Source organism: Neofelis nebulosa, chromosome 4 (genome assembly GCF_028018385.1).
Source record: "Neofelis nebulosa isolate mNeoNeb1 chromosome 4, mNeoNeb1.pri, whole genome shotgun sequence".
NCBI lineage: Eukaryota > Metazoa > Chordata > Mammalia > Carnivora > Felidae > Neofelis > Neofelis nebulosa.
Genome location: NC_080785.1, coordinates 140,083,023 through 140,103,011, shown reverse-complemented (window position 1 = coordinate 140,103,011; position 19,989 = coordinate 140,083,023). Strand labels below are relative to the sequence as shown.

The 19,989-nt window shown below is 42.7% G+C and overlaps 1 protein-coding gene across 19 annotated transcripts in view; it reads right to left on the bottom strand.

Annotated features, from left to right (window-relative positions):
- Positions 1-520: 520 nt before the first annotated feature.
- The window catches only part of CADPS (calcium dependent secretion activator), a 479,125-nt gene continuing 459,656 nt past the window's right edge, over positions 521-19,989 (bottom strand). For all 19 annotated transcript variants that reach the window (XM_058726308.1, XM_058726310.1, XM_058726311.1 and 16 more), the window contains 2 exons: positions 5,029-5,133; positions 521-1,746 (listed from right to left, as the gene is read on the bottom strand). In XM_058726308.1, the coding sequence (XP_058582291.1) occupies positions 1,567-1,746; positions 5,029-5,133 (285 nt within the window). In that variant the 3' untranslated portion in view covers positions 521-1,566. The remainder of the gene's footprint in view (positions 1,747-5,028; positions 5,134-19,989) is intronic.

Below are 19,989 nucleotides of genomic sequence, written 5' to 3'. Positions count from 1 at the left end.
TGTTTGATTTCTTTCACACCTACGTGATTATATCTGCTGACAAGAACTGGGGGGCAAGAAGAGTGCTCCATATCTTAGAGAATCTTGTGAGATGCTTTAACAAATCTATAAGAATCGTATATAATTGGCACACGCTTTGTTTGGATGCAAACACTGCTGTTAAAGTAGCGCTTAAAAACAGTTTGTTGGCCTTCTTTTCGTACAGGAGAAACATTTCTCTCGTTTACACTCCTCTCTTGCTTAGCAGACCCTTATTATCTTATTTAAATAAGACTGCTTATTTAATGGAAGCATAATCTGCCCAACATGTCCAAATGCCCACTGTTCTGAATGAGTGGAGTCTGACTCAGTGGGACTTTGGGCTGCCTTTTGTGGAGACAAACATTTGAAAACCACCCCTCCAAGAGTTTCAAGGAAGTGACCTCTTGCTTGTTCTTGACCTCCTCTGCTGGTTTGTGTGTGTTTCGGTTCTGGCTTTCCAAAAAGACAGAGGAAAAAAGACTCGGAGGCGTGTTCTGAGGACATTGAATGGTTATTTATTGAGAAGCCACAGTCTTCCACACTTTCATAACTGTAGGCTTTATATAAGGCAAAAGCAAGATGGATTCACTACACAGAAAGAAACTGCTCTGCAGAGGACCCCAGGGTCATGCAGTTACAGACCAAAATGCAATGTACATGACAGATATAAAAACCAGTGTGGAACAAAATATTTTAAATTATGGTGACAATCTACTGAAGGAAATATCCATATCTTATTATAAACACATTTATAGTCTAGGGTTGTAATTTAAATATTCAGGTTTTTTACATACACGGTTATCGAAACATAAAAGCAAAATGTGACGTTTAAGAGGATAAACTTGAACAGATGACGGTTGCTCTGAACTGTGCTTGGTGTTTGCTCATGGGAGGATCACCCTTGCCGTGGCAAATGACAAGATCAATCCATTGGTATCTAGTCGCCTTTTTTTGTTTGTTTGTTTTCTGGCTAACTACATGGATCCGTGAAAGGATGAGTTAACAAGGAAAACAGGGGTTCAGTTTTTAGTTTCGGGGGAACACAAAGAACCAAAAAGGTGGCTTGCTGGAGGCTTGCCTTTGTTTTCCAAAAACCAAAGCAGATCTATGTGTCTTACGTTAATTTATTGTACTCGTTTAAATAACTGGCATCCACATAACGCGAAACAGAGAAGTGAAATACTTGGTGTACTCGCCCTCACATCCGTTTACCATCAGTGCATACACAGTATATTAATGAAGCATCATTTAACTTTGCTGACAACAGGAACACACCTAGCAGTTGGACTATGTATTCTCCATGAACAGTTTTTAAAGAATGGTGCTCCATATTGCTTGTAAACATACAGACATGGAATCAGGAAATCAGTGGGGTGGAAGGTCATTTGCTAATCTTGGTACCACATAGCTAAAATGGCAATTGTATTGGTAAACATCTCATGGGCATGGTAGTTGACAGAAAATTCCCTACTGGGGTTAACTAACAGACTAAGGACATGCATTGATTACAGGACTTTGTCCCAAAGGACTCCAGGCCCTAGCCTTCTAGTCATCTTCCTCGTCTTCCTCGTCGCTGTCCTTCATGCTGATCCCCTGCAGGCCCCCACCCTCGCTCACTGATGCAGTGGCTTCCTCCACAGTGAGCCGGTTCCGGATGGTTTCATAGGTCTTGCTGTTTAAGGTCGAGTCCAGGACCCCTTGCAATCGGAAATCTCTATAGGTTTTCTAAGGAGGGAAAAGATCAGTGATAAGCGAGATCTCATCTCCACGAAGGGAGGGAAAGGGCACAAAGCATGTGTGGGTGTGAGAACGCTGACCTTCAGCTCAGTGTCTCACTTAATGCATTGTCAAATGAAAAGCCACCGTACTCAGATTTCACTTGTACTGAAAACTGAGATTCTCTGAATGACAGAAAATGAGAAATTGTGGCAGGATAAACTGTATTAGCTGAGACAAAGCAAAGAACATAAGCTTGTGTTTATTCAGTTCCATAAAGGGAAATGTTCCATAATTGTTTTGATTCATTTTGGTGTTTTTTTTTTTGGGGGGGGGGTCTGGTTCTTTCTCTTAGGTTGGTGTATTATAATATGATAGACTGTGTAAGGGGCCATAACACATAAATAATGGATCAAGCGATTATGATATTTTGTGATTTCCTTTGCAGTCTGGTCTTTAATATTTTTGAGGCTCGTAACGGCACATCCCTCTGTCTCATTCACAAGACAGACATATGCATGTTGGTATATGAAACCTATTACGGGCAGCAACAATTATGGGGAAACGGAGTGCTAATGCCTCATCAATATGTTGCAGGCATGTGATTCATTTCTTATCTCCTTGGGAAAGAAGCGTATCTATTCCGTTCACAACTTCATGGTCTCGGGGAAGAAATTTGGCTCTTTTTCAAGAACAATGGCTTGGTATTACTGTACCACAAAGTCTTTCTTTGTTCCTTCAGGCGATCTCTCTCGGATTTCCTGAGGTATCCCAGGGACTGTTTTTTTCTAGAAATCCCTTAGCGTTAATTGAACATGACCAGAAGCATCTGGCTGTTGTCTACTTCTTAACATTTTTTTTGGAGAAAGGTCTCTCTCTAACAACTTTTCTCATCACACTGCATATCATTTCAGCTACTGATTCTGCCGTGTGTTTCTTCCATTGATATGGGACAGCATTGATATGCTGAAGGAGCATGAGGAGGAATGTTACCCTTCAGTGCACTCCTGTTTGTGACTTCCTTTTCTTGTCATCCATCTAATGAATCATATTATCAACAATCACAGTGTCAACCCCTCTTGAAGGTTACATGTTGTAATGACCGCAGAGTTAACTAGTGAATGAGGCTCAGCTCAGTGAAGTCCGCTAATATCAGATTATGGATAGGATGACCGTGTGTCCCCCTTTCCACTTTGACACTTAGTTAAAAGGTCCTCCTAATTATGGGTCAAGCTGCAAGGCTCTCCTAGGTAGCTAGGTAGCTACCTGAATTGTCTTCATCTTGACGGGAAAAGGTAGGAGGCAGAGTAAATTCTAGGCATGGTGTAGACCAGGTATCCAGAAGATTCACTTTTTTTTTTTTTTTGTACTTTTCAATTGTTTGTTCTCTTTCCACTTAGGATAATATAATTGGTGCCAGAATATGATGGGAAAAAGAAAGGTAGAAAGCAGCTGGATATTCTCCCCTTTATTCAAATTCCAGAGCGGCATTCCCCAACTCAACTCTAGACGCCTACAAACAGGGACTGTATCCAGTCATTTTTAAATTCTCCATCTTGTAACAGAAGGAGGAGCTCAACTAATATTTATCCACTGTTGGATGAGTGAATAAATGCTTGGTGAATAATCAATGAATGGATGGATGAAGGGAGTGGATGGGAAGGCAGGAAAGAAAGCCAACTATCTTTGGAAATTCGTCTCAGAGAAGGAGGCCTCTGGTTAAGGTGCTCGGTGAAGAGGCCTCTGGTGAAGGTGCTTGTGAATTGTGCTTCACACCTCTGTGCAGCGACACAAGTTTTGCTGGGCCTATCTCTGGCAAAAGTGAGGGAGTTCTTTTGGCAGTGACATTTGTGTCCCTTCCCTGTGGTTCATGTCTCTGTTTTGGGGGTTTTTTTTTTGGCAGAAGGCTAAGAATAAGCCTCCTCTCGGACTTACATTTTTTCCTTAATTAAATAGTGCTAATTCCAATATTACCAACATAGATTCACTAATATCAGTCATGGGAAGGTATTTTAAAATATTAAAATTAATCTCTTTTTTTCATGTCCACCCAGTCAGTGTCAAAAAAAAAAAAATTCCCCCAAAGAAGAGTACTTATGCCCGGGAAATGGAATTTAAGTGCTGAGGCAATGGCTAGTGAGCTTGCCTTCAGGAAGTGAACTTTTAAAAATATGAAAATTAGGCTGGGTCTATACTCCGAGTGCATACATTTCTTTTAAGAGCTGTAGTACACGGCTGTCGGTAACCTTCCCTGGGCAGACGCTTTGTGAGATCAAATGTAGATGATAATAATTCTCTTTAATTACACTCAACGGAACAGTAATTGGTTTTAAGTCAGCACTGGGGTGGAAGAACACCTTCAATGAAATGGTGCTAATCCTAAAGAGACTAAGAAATAGGGCGGGGGTGGGGGGTGGGGGGCTGAGGGGCTAGGGGGTAGAGCTGGGGCTGGGCGGTGGGGGGGACTTCTGGAAAACTGCTAAGAAATAGAAATTCAGCTAGGTTTTATTATTAAAATATTTTTACAGACACTCTGTGCTTTGAATGAGATTTTTGCATCTGAGTGTTTAAAACCCTCTATGGTGAAGCATCAAATGGAAACTGAAATGATCAAAAACGTATTTACCCCCTTCTGTGATCTTATTATTTCATGTAAACCACTGAGATTTCACGCTGAAATAATTATCATTAGTCCAAGGCACACACACAAGAACAGGGAAAAAAGCTACTTTCAGGATATGTTATCTCACCTTTGTGATCCTTTCCATTTGACTGTATACACGCATTGTAAGAGAAACTAGTTCAATTAACTATGAGAACAATAATGATTTGCATCCTGATAATGATCACAGGACATATTTAGAAAAAAGCTGGAGGTAAATATTTCTATTACATTAATTGTGGCAAAATTTTATTTAATTAAATCATAAATGAAATTGGTAATTGATGTGATTAGCATAATGGTACCAAAAGCCAGCTTTTGAAAGTCTAATGCACAGGGCACGATGGCCGCTGCAGTATTTTTGCATGACAGATACATAAAGTATTTTTCTGGCCTGGATAAAATGTCAAATTCCTTTTTATTAATTTTTCCTTTGATGTCTGAGTAATAAATTAAGCATGCATCCCAAAGTGATTTCAGAGGTTTTTCTTGCCCGAGATGCTATTTTAGAAATCGTCTTGTTTTCTATGCAAACCAATATTCTTTGTGCTAAGGAAGTTCTGCAGCTTGACAATGAAATGTATTTCAGTAAGCTATTTGCAAAAAAGAATAATTATTTTTTCTTTTACCTTTACCATCCTAATTAGTGTTTTCAATTGATAAATGTGAAGCTGTAAGTCCATCCGGTCTGTCAACCAGGTGCAGATCACGTTCATGGAGCTGTTGTACCATTGCTGAAAAAAGAGACAAAAGTTCTCCAGCCAACACATCATGAAGCATTCAAAGAGTAGAGGGAACAGCCCACTTTTGAGCACCTGCTCTGTTCCAAGGAGAAACTAAACGGTTAAAGAGAATTGGAGAGCATAGACATTGTGAACATTAACTGACACAAAATCACAAGGTACCAGATCGGCCTGAAAGAAATGGGTTCGGACTTAGCATCTACACAGAACTCTCCCGCTACAGACATCTCCTATACGATCGATTCCTATAGACCATCTTTTGCTCTTCTGATTCTCCTTTTTGTTGGTTAGTTTCACTCAGTTGAGATTCAAGTCACTGTCTATTTCCTAATGCCACCATTTCAGATGCCGAGGGAGATGGGGCTTCTCCACTGGACAAACGGATGTCACCTGCTACTTACCTTTTGAAAAAACCCAGACCCTGTCTGCTTAGGACAATTCTGGGAATCCGGCTGAGAGCCTTACGAATTGAATGTGAAGTTTACCTTCAGTGACCCTATTGGCATTGGGATAGAGACAATGAAGGTTTCTCTTTAAGGGCCAAATTACACTCTGGGCAGCATATATGCCCTTACGTTGGCTGTGCAATCTGTTTTAATCTTAACACCAAAAAATTATGGAAGATGAGAGAAAAAAAACATCTACAAATGAGCTCATTTCAAGCTGTTGAAATCATACTTCCCCTTAAGGGGGTTAAATTTTGCTTCTTGTCTGTGAAAAATGCTTGAAGCTGTGTCACTTTAGACTGCCACCCCTGTGGTGCAGGAAGTCTCTGGTGCGGTATAATTTTGCAGTACTGCTCATATATTCATAAATCTCACTCAGAGACATATGAACAGTGTTATGAAGTGTCAGTATGAAAAAAAATCTAATCTTTTAAACTTCACCAGGTTTCATTACGCATTGCCGCTTATACCAAACAATTTACAAATAAAATGAAAAGGTGTGGATGGACCTATATATTTATTTATAGGGCATCTATATGAACTGTGCACAGCAAACATGTAAGAAAAAGAGTAGTTACAGAACCGAGGCGACGCGTGCTCTCACGCTAACACACACACACACACACACACACACACGCGCGCGCGCGCACAAGCACACACACGCACACACGTGCGCGCGCACAAGCACACGCACACACACTGCGCACCAGTGGGGATTTGAAAAGCATAAATAAAAACATGTTTCTGATGGTAAACTCCACCCTTTCTCACCTAAAGATCATCCAAAATCAGTTTATGCCTAACACTCACAGTTTTTCTGAAGCCTTGTTTCTGACTTAATTTCTTTTAAAAAAAATTAATTTGGGTTTTTACTCGCAAGGTAGAACTGCCAAGTTTCACCTTGTAAGAAACGACACAGTCTCAGCCATGGCGTTCAGAAGCCCTCTTTGCAATCTTTCATTTCTAGGCTCCTTCCTCATCAGAGCCAATTGTGGCTCTCTTTGGAGCCCAGCCGCAAACAGAGACCACACTACCCCAATCAAGGCGGTATTGCAGCCTCACAGCCAACTTCTGCTCTTTTAAAGATCATGGAGGCGAAACCGTCAGTTTTAGGAACCTTCTGTCCCTCCCCAGGGAGCAGGCGGGGTGGGGGGTGGGGATTTTTTCCCTTGAGATTCACAGTTCACTCCATGTAGGAGGGGGTTCGCCCGGGGTCAAGCTGCTTCAGGCGTGGACAGGTTTTCCCCTCTAGGAGTGAGAATATCTTACTGAAACTTTTTTTTTGGCGGGGGGTGGGGGGGGAGGGGAGAGGCAGTGATTATTGGGGAGTGTTTTTGGCACCTCCTGCCTTGGGATTCTGGAGCTTTTGCTGTCACTGCATCTGGGTTTGTTAAGAAGGGGTCTGGAGACAGAAATATCACCAGGTTCCTGGTGTTTCTGCAGCCCTACCTTACTCTCAGCAAGTGGGGGGCTCTCTTGTGTTCACCTCAGCCCTCAAATGCCATTTGCTGGCTTTATCTGACATGCAATCTGGGGACTCAAATAATGTAATTTGAGAGTCAGGAGCATTGCTCCCCCCTCTCCTGTACCTCCTGGGGTTGGAAGATGACCTTCGAAGAACATGGGGACCTCCTGGCCAAACCTACACATCCAGGGCCACATGACGGGTGCATCTCAGGGACACAAAAGAGGAATGTGGCACTCTGGCTCCTAGGCAGAGGTGGCATTTTGCTTTGGCTGTGACAACAGGCAAACCGGCGCTGGCTTCTATCACTGCCAGCAAGCCTTGTGCAACATGCCTTTTTCTCTTTGCTGAGAGACGTGCCACCTTTCAGGGGGGAAAAAAAAAATAACGACCCTCCCCACCCTCCCCACCCCCGTCCTCATTTTGTATGAGTGATTCCCATTCTTGTCAAATGGCTTTTAGAGAGCAAACAATAAAAACAAAAGTAAAAAGGTAGAATACTCTCAATACTCTGTCTCTGCTGCTGAAAGCATAGGGAGGTAGGAAATGCATACAGCGATGGCTCAGCGTGTCACGCTTGCAGATTCCCACCCCAGGAGAACAAGCAAAGCCCTGGAACATCCATGCCTTTCCTCCTGGATCTCACATCTAGCAAAAGAAGTGTAAAAAATGTATGATGCCCCATTGGCTACGCATTTAAAGAGGCAAAAGGGAGTAAGTCACTCCTTTCCAAACCTTATGCTCAGTAGATGAAGTTGGATACAGCACAGCGCTAACTTGGTTTTCCAGAAAGGCGCTTAAAGGCATTTGGATGTCGGAGAAAGCAGGAGTCACTGCCTTCTAGAACTTTAAAATGTTAGAGGTGAAAAACAGCTTCCATATTATCGTCTGTACAGGACGAAACAGAGGCCCAGAGAGGTGAAGCGACTTGAGCAAGGTCACACAGCTAGTGAGTTCAGAAGAGGCAGTTCTTCAGGATTAGGCACTGCACTGAAACAGCTGATCGTCTAATTACTCCTCCCGAGGATGGTACAATAGTGTGCCGGTCATGAGAGTCGGTTTGGAGCACCTCTTTCCAACTCCATATTCAGGATATCACATTGACAGCTAGAAATAGGCCTTGGTGGGAGTTTTTACACCGTGGAAATTGGCAAACACCACAAGCCAGGGCATTCTCCCTCCCAGAAAGCCAGTTGTTACACGCTTACCAGCCCATTGCTGGGTATCTGGGTTCCTGCTTGTCCTCGCGTGGTCCTTATTACTCAGGTTTGCGTTATTGGAGATTGATGCTAATAAAGCAGATTGGTTATGACTCTTCAAAAGAGGAAATAACACATTTTAAGGCCTCCTATTTTGTTTCATCTTGGGTTCAGATGTGCCTTTTCCAGAAATATCCTAACCCCGGGACACTAAAATTTTGGTAAAATGCACTCTAAACCCTTAAGAATAAAATCGTGAACTGACAACATGGACTAAGTAAGGATAATCGCGACTCCTTTGCCAGCCTCCCCTTAGTTCAGGTGTATTCATTGGGAACTCCCTAAATAAGGTCACCTTAATCCTAAAAATGCACTAGAGAAATAAAATCCTAGTACCCAGGGCCCCTTTAAAAGAACGGGGATAATTATGTGGAGGTTTTGGAGCTAAAACCCAAAAGGTTTCCCATCTAAAGGAAGTCCCTGGGAAAACTGGGGACTCCTCTAGGAGCTGCAACCGGATCTGAAAGTTCTAGTTAGGAGGACCTGGAAGGCTGATCGGAGACTCTGCCTGTTCGTCTTTCTTCTTCCTTTCTACAATGTAGTCATTAAGAGCATAGGCCTTACTCGTCTTTTCCCTGGTTTTGTAATCTAGGGCAGATTACTTATGGTTTCAAAGACTCAGTTTCCTCTTCAGAAAATGGGGATTCATCAGCCTTTCATGCTCTTTTTGAGGGTGAGAGGAAGTAATCCTAGTAAGGCTCTCGGCACAGTACTTGGTACTTATTAAGGCTTCAATTAACATTAGTTCCTGCCGTCATCACCACCGTCACTAACCTCTCCATCACCATCACCATTATCAGCCCGTGCTTCTCTGTCTTTTTCTCACACTAAGAAATGCCACAGAACAAGGGAGAAAGGAGAGAGCAAGTGAACACAGAAACCCTGTGGTGGTGGAAAACACTGCTCGTCCTAGAACACCTCTGGAATTGCATGTCTAAGTCTTACAGGACACAAACTCCATCTTCACAATTCCACCATAAAGTTGTTCAGTGGTAGATCATCACCCAAACCCATACAAGCATCCTGGGTGCATAAAGCACATTTTAAACTATAGTGACCTAGATTTAATAACGGATTAAAAGGATTCGGACAAATAACGAGTGATTTTTCAACTTTGTGTGGATAAAGTACAGCTTCAGCTTGGGTTGGCTACTTATTAGCTGGATAACCTTCAAACAAGCTACTTAACTCTCTGACCCTCAGTCTCCTCTTGGAGTTAAAACCAGTACCTACTTCATAGGATTACTGTGAGCGTTAAAAGAGACAATTATGTAAAGTGACCAGGAGAGTGACTGTCACATACTAAACACTCAATAAAATATCGTGACTATTATTACACACAGAAACATAAAGCTGTCCTTTCCATATACAACACAAAGGAATTTTCTTGATTCATTTCTAGTAGGAGCTTAATTAACATGCAGATATACTCAGGTATTGTGCCCTGTAAACACACCGACTTCGTGCAGAGAAATCCTTATACACAACATCCCTTCTGTAATATTGGGGTGCACGATAGCCAGGATTAGGGGGAGGCTAGTGAGGCGGGGTCTTGCCCATGCAGGATCCATGGATATTGTCTTTAATATTCTGATATTTTTTCACCCTGGATTATTTGCCTCAGTTTTGATTTTTTAAAGATGCATTAAAATATTTTTGACCTTGACTACTATATTTTTGGACTCCCCCTTAAATTTTACAACTGAGAGGTGACTCATTCACCTCTCCCTAGTCTCTGCCCTTGGGTTCACTGTTCCCCGGGGAAATTTTACCACCAGGAAACGCTGCAGGATTGAGAGCTAAAATGAATAATTCACACCTCGCTGGCCAATAGAAGGTTCGGACTTCCACTTTAGATTGGGATAGTCCCTAATCAGCAAGCAAGGGTGTGATTATATGGTGGCATGGCTTTATGTTGCTTTACCTCTGCCGCCCTCAGGGCCACCTCAACGAGTCTAAATTCCTACACGGATGAGGATCTGAGTTCTATTGTTAGATCATCTCTAAATATGTATTGCCTTTGAAACTGGCATTCCCCGTCTTGATGTTAATTTGATGTCCTAAAGAGACCTCACTGTTAATGATTAGTTTGTTTTCCGAGCTACCCATGTATCACGTGAGGGGCAATGACAACAAGGAACAGAGGCCCAACGGAAAACTCTTCAGTGTGCTTCCCTTCGCACTAATCACAAGGGTAATGTATGTCCTTCACTTAAGCAACCCCCTATCACACCGGACTGCGTATAAGACGTTGGAGTCTACTGTCTTAAATGAAGTACTATTTCGCACACGATTCGCCAACACACACACACACACACACACACACACACACACACGGGCACAATGAACAAAAGTATAGGTATCCATCCCCCACTTCTCCAAAGTTTGCCTTAGGCCACTTCCCTTTTACGAAAGACCTACATTAGCACCCGTTTTTGCTATCAGAAAGAAATTGGAAGAGGACTTTGGCTTTAATGAGAAAAGGCAAAAAGCAAAAGCAGCGTTCTGGGTTTGTGTTGCAATGAATTGTTATACAGGGAGCATGTACCCCGGGCAGGGAGAGTGGCCCCACCAAACTCCTTCCGTGGGAACTATACTCAGCATCTCAGTCTCAAGCTGCCACAGGTCTGACTTGCCTCTATGAGCATCTGTGCCTTGTCTCCATTTATTCTATGCATCCTTCAGCCAGATGTGTCCTAAGGTACTAGAAGAGCCTTGGGCACCTGGGAGGCTCAGTCGGTTAAGCGTCTGACTCTTCAGTTGGGCTCAGGTCATGACCTTGCAGACTATGGAATGAAGCCCCACATTGGGCTCTGCCCTGGCAGCTTGGAGCCTGCCTGGGATTCTCTTTCTCCCTCTCTCTCTCTCTCTGCCCCTGCTTATGCTCTCTCTGTCCTGCTCTCTCAAAATAAATAAATAAACATGAAAAGAGGATTAAAGAAAAAAGAAAAGCCTAAAAAAGGTTATGGTTTAGGTCTGAGAATGCTCAAAAAGTTTTCCATACAAACTAAATGGTGTTTCTTTACACCATTCCAGTTCAGGAAGGTTTTCACAGGAACTCTATTTTCGGATAGCAAGGGAAACCTGTAGTTACCTACGCAGGGAACACCGAGCCTTTACGATGTCCAAGTGCTATGCACAGGATTCTACAAGCAGTTTATCATTCAGTCATTGAGTTGAACTCTTAAGAGGTTGACACTATTAACAGCCTCATTTTGTAGAGGAGGAAAAAGCACATAGGTAAATTAAATAAGTACTCTGGGGTCACAAAGCATCAGTACGTGGTAGGATAGGCTTCAGGTTGGTTATTTACCACGACATCTGTATGAGCTGTCCCATTCAACTCAATAATTAAAAAACGTAATGGTTTGTTTATAGAGAGACAACTCTAGCTCTAGGTGTCTCCTCAGCAAAGCCATTCAGCTCCAAAACTCTCAAAGGAGAAGGGTGTGGGTAGGATAATGTTGTTGAACCTGTTTCCCTCAGAACCTGAGCTTGACTTGGTATTGAAAAGATTCTACTTTTTGTGAGCTTGGAACATTGCTAAGCAGAATGTGGGAAAACCACTCAACAACCTTAAAGGACTAAGAGAGACCATCACTGCTGAAACTTAATGGAAATGATTAGAAAAAGCTGTATGGGAATGAGGCCATGCCATTTCTTAGCTAGAATCCATGTATTTTTTTTTTCTTCTCCTTTGTAGCCCTATCTGATCTCTTCTTCTTTTCTTTTAGGTTAGTAACTCAGCAAATGCTACTGGGAGAAAGTTCTCACAGTGGGCAGGTTGAGTTTCCAAGGTGAAATACAATTAGCAAAGTTACCTTTATCACAATGGATCGAATTTTCTTAAGAGTTTGGAAATACAAAAGTTATAACACTGATTACAATTTCAGTGCTGAAAAATTATACATCATAAACTTTAAAGTCTTCGGTGAGTAGGGACAGTAAAATAGTAGAGCCTTGGGGAAATTTGGTTTCACGTGGAATTGAAGAGGGCACCATCAGAAAATGTTATAGAAGAAACAATTTTAGGCAGAGTCCCAAAGCCAATGAAAACAGTCTAGCGCAAAACTCAGTTCTTCCTCTGTCGCTTTTCTCTTTAAAGAAAAATTTGATTGGGGCACCTGGGTGGGCTTAGTTGGTTAAACGTCTGACTCCTGATCTCGGCTCAGGCCATGATCTCACGGTTTGTGAGATTAAGCCCTGAGTCAGGCTCTGCGTGTGCGCTCTCTCTCTCTCTCTCTCTCTCTCAAAATAAATAAATAAATGCTACAAAAGCATTGTACTGAAGTATAACATGCATACTGTAGTGTCTCGCTTTAAGTAAAACATATACGCATATATACACATGCCAAACAAGACATGTTGTCCCATGCCTATAACTGAGGATAATATTTTGCCCAATATTGTAAAAATGAGCTCTTTTTGAAATTACGGTATTGGGCCTAAGGTACAATAACCACCACGCAGAAACTTCACACACCTTCTTGTATTCAAAATTTGTGACTCACTCTAATATATCCTAGGATAAATGATAGCTGAAATCTAAAAGGATTGGAGTTCTCTCGTTAGTTCATTTCTAAACACATATTTCCTTTGAAACCAGCATGGTCAAGCCATATATGCTGGGCAGACACAGCACTAAAAGCCTGGGCAGTCTGTGGCTAACTTCTCAACAGTTGAATTTCTCTTATCACTTGTAGTCTCGTTTCACAGGGGAGGAAACTGAGACTCGGAGAAGTGATCTGGGAGCTAGCAAGAGCCGGAGCATAGGAGGCTGAGAGGCAGTGCAGCCTAGTGGCTAAGAGAATGGACATGAACCGGGCTTTCTTGTGTTTGAATCTTGGTAAGTCCCTTAATCCCTCCGAGCCTCGGTTTCCTCCTCTGCTAAATGGGGGCTGTAATAACAACTACTTAGGGTTGCTCTGGGGATTAAAAGAGTTAATAGGTCTGGAGGACTTACCACAGTGCCAGGCACATACTACAATGTTAGCTGTTAATACCACAGCCACGCCATCACACCCTGCGTCACAAATAAGGAATCTTTCTAAGTGCAAGCTCTGTAGGGTTGCACAAAGCATTCTGAGAAACTTCCGTTCTTCTAAAAATGTCTGTGTAAACAGACAATGTGTAACCTCTTGATAACCATCCTGTATTTCTGGGCTGAAGAAGCATAATGAATGCTGGAAGGTTTTAACTTTTTCTTTGGAAAGTACCCTTTCTCCAACTCCACAGAGCCACGCTTCAGAGAAATTGCCTCAGCACCTTGCCTCGAGTGTCTAAAGAAGGAAGGGCATTCTGTTTGTTGGCAATGAGTCAAAGAGGAAGATAATACTTTGACCACACCCATGTGACTAAGTTCTTCACTTTGCTTTTTGTGACAAAAGTGGGTTATTATTAGTTAGGGGGAAAAAACCCGCAACCTATTTAAACTACTGTATTGAAATACTGTAATGAAATCTTTTACGTTTGAAGCTTTCAGTGCATATTTCTTCCTTACAATATGGGTAATTTAAGAGCATGTGAAAAGCATCATCCAGGGTTTCTTTACACTTCTACCAAGTATCCATAGCTTTGTTAACCCAAGCCACAATTCCACAGCCCCGTGGGTCTCTCAGGTCTGAGGATTGCCAGGAATCTGGTTGTATTCAGTGTTCCATTCCAGATTCAGAGAGGGTCTGGTAAAGAAACCTTGGCACATTCAAGCCATGTATGCCGAATGGGCAAAGCAGTAAGCATCCGCATGCAAATTTCAAGATTTGTCAAAGTTCCCCAAGGGCTGAAGCCACACTTCCTAAAGGGCAAATCATCTGAGTGCTTTGAAAAATGGGTACGTAGTTGAAAGGCATCATCTTTTGCTTTACTCGAGTGTTACTGTAATTCAGGATTTGATTCACCAAAACAACCGTACCTAGAAATGGGTATTTCCCAGTCCCCGCTTCAGGACGCTCAGCTAAAAAAAGCACAGAGACACCAAAAAATAAACAGACATCGAAGTCAGAGGATTTGGGTAATGAGAATGAACTTCCAGGCTGTCTCAAAAGTCCTTTTTAGTGGAGTTGTTGTTGTTGTTGCTTTTTAAAAACTATATAATTCTTTGGATGTCTAAAAACCCATTTCATTGAGGTCTTTGTAAAGCTGTCTTACTGCTGTGGCTCTTCAAGGTACAAGAAGTTCTTTACTGTGGCTCTTCAAGGTACTAAACTCTGGATTACCTGGCCCCAAAGTCTGATGCAATCCAGACTGATGGAGAAGTCAGAAGTACCTTGTTGAAACTAAGGCTCCAAGACCCATATTTACCCACAACCTAGTCCTAAGACCATTCACCTACTCTTTGCTGTACTGCCTTCTCATAGCGAGGATATAGTGCAGTGAAACAATTTTTTTTAAAGCTTGATTTAAGTTGTCACTGTTTAAAACAGTTGAATCTTCAATAGGAACATGTATAGAATTTAGCATTTGGGAGCAACATTATTTTAACCTCCTTTGAAAAGGCCTAAATATTACCTTAATATTCTTTTTATTAAAATAAGCTATAACCTTTTCAAGATAAAATTTCAACTTTAAACCTGAAATGTGGAGAAATATCCAGCAACAAGTGTCTCTAGCACCGACATTTCAAGTGAATGATCAAAATCGTACTTGGATCCTGGCCTGTACTTGGATCCTGACCTAACACACTGCCTCCTTCTCACCCAAGTCAGGCCTGTTACCACCATTTGCCTGAGGGAAAATACAAGGGAAGTAAGAGTCCTGAAGGATCCTTTCTGAAAGCAAATCAAGCAAGAGAGTTTAATTCAAAGCTAAGCTTACGTGGACTATACATTCGGTGTCTCTCTGGAAGACATTCTTTTTTTTTTAACTTTTTTTTTAATGTTTATTTATTTTTGAGTGAGAGAGAGACAGAATGCCAGGAGGGGCAGAGAGACAGAGGGACACACACAGAATCCGAAGCAGGCTCCAGGCTCCGAGCTGTTAGCACAGAGCCTGATGCGGGGCTCGAACCCACGAACTGCGAGATCATGACCTGAGTCAAAGTCAGATGCTTAACAACTGACTGAGCCACCCAGGCACCCCACATGTGTGTGTGTGTATGTATATGTATATATATATATATATATATATATATATATATATATATATATATATATATATTTAATGGTTTGATCAACTTGTGGGTAATCTCTGTAAACTATCCAAGCTAGCCAAAGCCAGCCTGGAAATGAGTTTATTGCTCCTGGATCAACAAGATTGCATGAAACCCCATGAATTCTGCCCAATCCTATGTCTCAATATGGCAGGGGTAACGTGCAAGCAGATGTGACAGTCCCCAAAAGGTTTTCTTTCCTAATACCTGTAAGATATGGTTGGCAACAGTTCACCTTCTCTGAGTGAGAAAACCAGTAGATAGGTACCTATTGACAGGAAGGCATGTGATGGCAAAGCAGAGGCACTAATGTGAATTTTCAGTCGTGAATGCTATCTCAACTCAAACACAAATGCCACTCTGCCACCAGTTCCTCAACCCAAGCAAGCACTATTATGAAAAGATAGACACCTAGCAATTCTGCTTTTTAGCACAGATGCCAAAAGATTGAACGTAGGCTCTTGAAGAGACATTTACACACCCATGTTCATATTAGCGTTATTCATAAGAGCCAAAGGTCCGTCGACAGACAAATGGATAAACATAGAGTGGTACAGACGCACCATGGAATAGTATTCAGCCTTTAAAAGAAAAGAGATACCGTCACAAGCTACAACTCCGAGGAAGCTTGCAGCTACTAGGCTAAGTAAAATAAGCCAGTGGAAAAAGGACAAATATTATACAATTCCACGTATGGGAGATATCTAGAAGAGTCAAATTCATAGAAACAGAAAATAGAATGGTGGTTGCCAGGGTCTAGGGAGGGGGAGATGGGAAGTTACGGTTTAATGGGTTCAGTTCTGCGAGATGAAAAGGGTTCTGGAGATTGGTTGCACAATAATGTGAATGTATTTAATGCTACGTGACTGTATGCTTTGAAATGGCTAACATGGCAAATTACATATATATATATATATATATATATATATATATATATATATATATATATATGTTTACTTATTTATTTATTTTGAGAGAGAGAATGCATGTGTAAGTGGGGCAAGGGCAGAGAGAGAGAGAATCCCAAGCAGGCTTTGTGCCACCAGCACGGAGGCCAGTGAGGGTCTCGAACCCATGCACCGTGAGATCATGACCTGAGCCGAAATCAAGACTCAGAAGCTCAACTTACTGAGCCACCCAGAAGCCCCAACATGGCAAATTTTATATTTACTTTGCCACAATTAAACCCAAAAGATGGGAAATGAAAAAAATCACTTCCTATACCAAAAAGGAAACTTTCCTTAAGAAAGCTCAGATATATAACAGTATACATATTCTAATCTGAACACCCAACCATGTTTGACAAAAAGCCAAAAAAAATTCTTTGTAAGATGAACATGGGCATTTCACTTAATACCAGGACTGAGACAATTTCTCAAGGCCGAGTTTTGAGACTGTGAAGAACAAAGAACAAATCTGGTAGCATTTGCTCAGTCATTTATTTGGTTTATTTAAAACACGCCACAGGGCCAACATTTCTAAAACTGTGAAATAGAATTAAATGAAGCCCAGAGACGAGAACTAAGAAGGCTCATAGAGGATTAGGTCCAAACAACAAAAAAAGATGCATTTTTCACAAAGCATCCTCGTATGTGTTCACAGAGGCTCCCCTGTCCCCTCAGCGACCCCCGTCCCTGACTTTCCAAGCATAGATGTGATCAAGCAGCACTCTGCCCTGACACCCTGGTTCTTCTGCCCAAAAGGGCAGCAGCGACCCCATCCAGAATCACTTGTAGCACAACAGACTTATTAAGGTTTGGAATGCGTGTTCAGGAAGCCCTTATTTTAGGAAACAATTAAGTAGAATTAGGCTAATAATGCAAGGCAGGCAAAGCTTTTGCCCTTTGCTGAGAAATAACTCCTGCATGGAACAGCTATACTCATAAAAATCATGTATTTCTTAAATGCCTCAAAATGATCTTTGCACCAAGCTCAGCAATTAACCCTGCCCCACTGAGGAGCGTTTATTCCCCAGGCTAAGGAGGATTAATCTCCATGTTTGCCCGACCAATGTCTTTGGTTGGTGAAAACGCAGTCTGAGGCTTTGGGCTGGGAACAGGAATTTCTGTACGTGGGAAGCGCACAGAAGGGCGGCAAAGCGGACACGAGGGGCAGGATGCCCCCTGCCAGGGCCACATTGGGGGCCAAGGATCTTCTTGGGCCTGCCTGTTCCTAACCGGAGGGAGGATGGAAGGCCTTGAGGTAGCCTGAGCCTGGTCTGCTGAGGGGATTTTCTCCACCCGCCCCACTCCACTCGGTCCTCATGGTAGCCATTCATGGGCCTTCTTCTGGGCCAGAAGCAATAGATTTCCCACCTCTGAGCCTGGGCAGGAAGTGACCGCTGGGCGAAAGGGGGACACAGACCCTCCTGTCCAATGCTTTGTCTCCTTGACAACACCCCAGCTGGTGGCCCGAGGAACAGACTTAATTTCTTTTCTTTCTTTGCCCACCCTCCTCCCCGCCCCGTACTTCGTTCCCTCTTTCTCTAGACGCAAACGTACGGCATCCAACATAAAGTTGCCGAAATAGCAATCTTGTCTCTGAATATATAAATTGCAAAAATTGATATGAATAAATCTGCAAGTAGCACACTGATTGTGGCACATTTTATCAAAAAACGGCGCTCGGTCGCTCGGTGGCTGGGGAGGGGGTTGGTGTCATTACACATACAGAAAAACATCTGCAAACTCCCAGTTTCTTTACTTAGAACTGAATGGAGGCATGACCTCCTGTTCCTTGCCATGAACCCTGAGTTCACACTCATATTTTACATGTTACAGGAAGCCACAGCTCGCCCCAGGGGTGCTGCAAACAGACACGCAGAAGCCAGATGTAGCTCCCCCCTGCTCCTTAATGCACCTGAAGAAGCCGGCAACTCCACATTCAAAAGCTGACATGCTCGTAGCTTAAGGTCACTTCAGATTTTGTAAAGAGGAGGACAAAACCAGGAATGCTTCTGGGGCTGGGCTGTCAGCGGGGAGGCGGAGGGATTACAAGAAACCTGTGACTCTGCCTCTTTCTGCCTTTGCTGGTAGTTTTTTTGTGTGTGAACAAGTGCCATACAACAGATTGAGCCTCGTATAAAGGCCTGAGACTGTGCAAGGGCCCCCCGCTGGGCCTCAGCTGTGCTTGCAATTAGCAATAGGCACGGAGTGATTATTGTTGCGGTAGCGGATGGCAATGCGAAGTGACAAGTTTTATGGGGGAAGTTGAGAGTGGGGATGCTCTGCAAGTTTCTCTTTCTTTCTTTTTTCCTCTCTCTTTTTTTTCCTCGTTCCGCAAAAACCCTTCCTCGGGAGGTTGCCACCTCCCGTTGCAGGGAAAGCTATTTTTTTTTTTCTCTCTCTCTCTCCCTCTCTCTCTCTCTTTCTCTTCATTCAAAAGCGCCTTAACAAAATTGGTGAAAGAATATTTTTCTCGCTGCTTCAGCATGCGGCCTTTCTGGGTCAGGGCTGCCTCGCTGCCCTATTTAATGTCAGAAATACCCATTTGCCTCAAATTAGCAGAGATCTTCGAGTGGAGGGCAGGAGATTAAGCAGACAAAATTACTCAGCAGGTGATGGTGGGGTGGATTGGGGGGTTGAGAAGTCTTTAAAACTGACTACAAGACATTATATACTTCTGACAAAAGAACATAGTAATCCTACCTGCTTGCTTTAACCACTGTTGTTTGCCTATTATTATGTGCTTTAATGCTCATGAGAGCAAAAGTGTTGCTGACAGTACTCAATTACCATAGTAACTCACACCAGTGACCTCTTATCGCGGGGCTCCCAGCCCAGCTCGACCAATCCAAAGAGTCTGTATCTTTTTATTTATTTCCACGGTGACACATACTTGGACTGGAAAGCTCCAGATACAGGCCACTCCTCTCTTTGTCCGGGATAAGAACTTGTTTTGAAATTTTGAGTAAGGGCCTTTCACCTTTTCAATCCAAGGAGGGTCTGAAGTTTACGGGTGTGAGGCTGTGGGACGCCTTCAAAAACATGATGAAGACACAGAACAATGCCCAATAAAAAGAAAAGAACACGTGGGCACCAAAGGCCAGCAGCCTCCCAGCTGCAGGGACGGTCGTGTGCTTCCCTTGGGCCTCTAGCTATCGGGTCTGAGGTTTGGGAGGAGGAGAACGGGGGACGCTTCCCTGGGGAACGTCTGCCATTTTATCATACCAGTGGAGCGGACCCTAGACAAAAAGGCTACCCAGAGGGAGTTAATTGCAAATTTTTAAAAGGAAATAAAAGTAATACAGGCATAGGCGTTTTCAGCTTCGCATTTTCACTGGCCTATGAATGTGTCTGTGAATCCACATATGTACGCTGTACCCTCTGTCTAAATGCCATTGGCGAGTCAGAGTCGCAGGGTTCCAGGAGCAAACTAAATGCTCAGACAAGTCCTGCAGGAAAGAAAGGCATTTCACTCGGCTTCAAATTTTCCAAACGTATCTGACTGAAGTACCACTTTCTATGACCCACCTATTAATATCCTTCAGGGTACTTCTGTTCTACTGAACCCACTTTGAGAAAAAGTTCT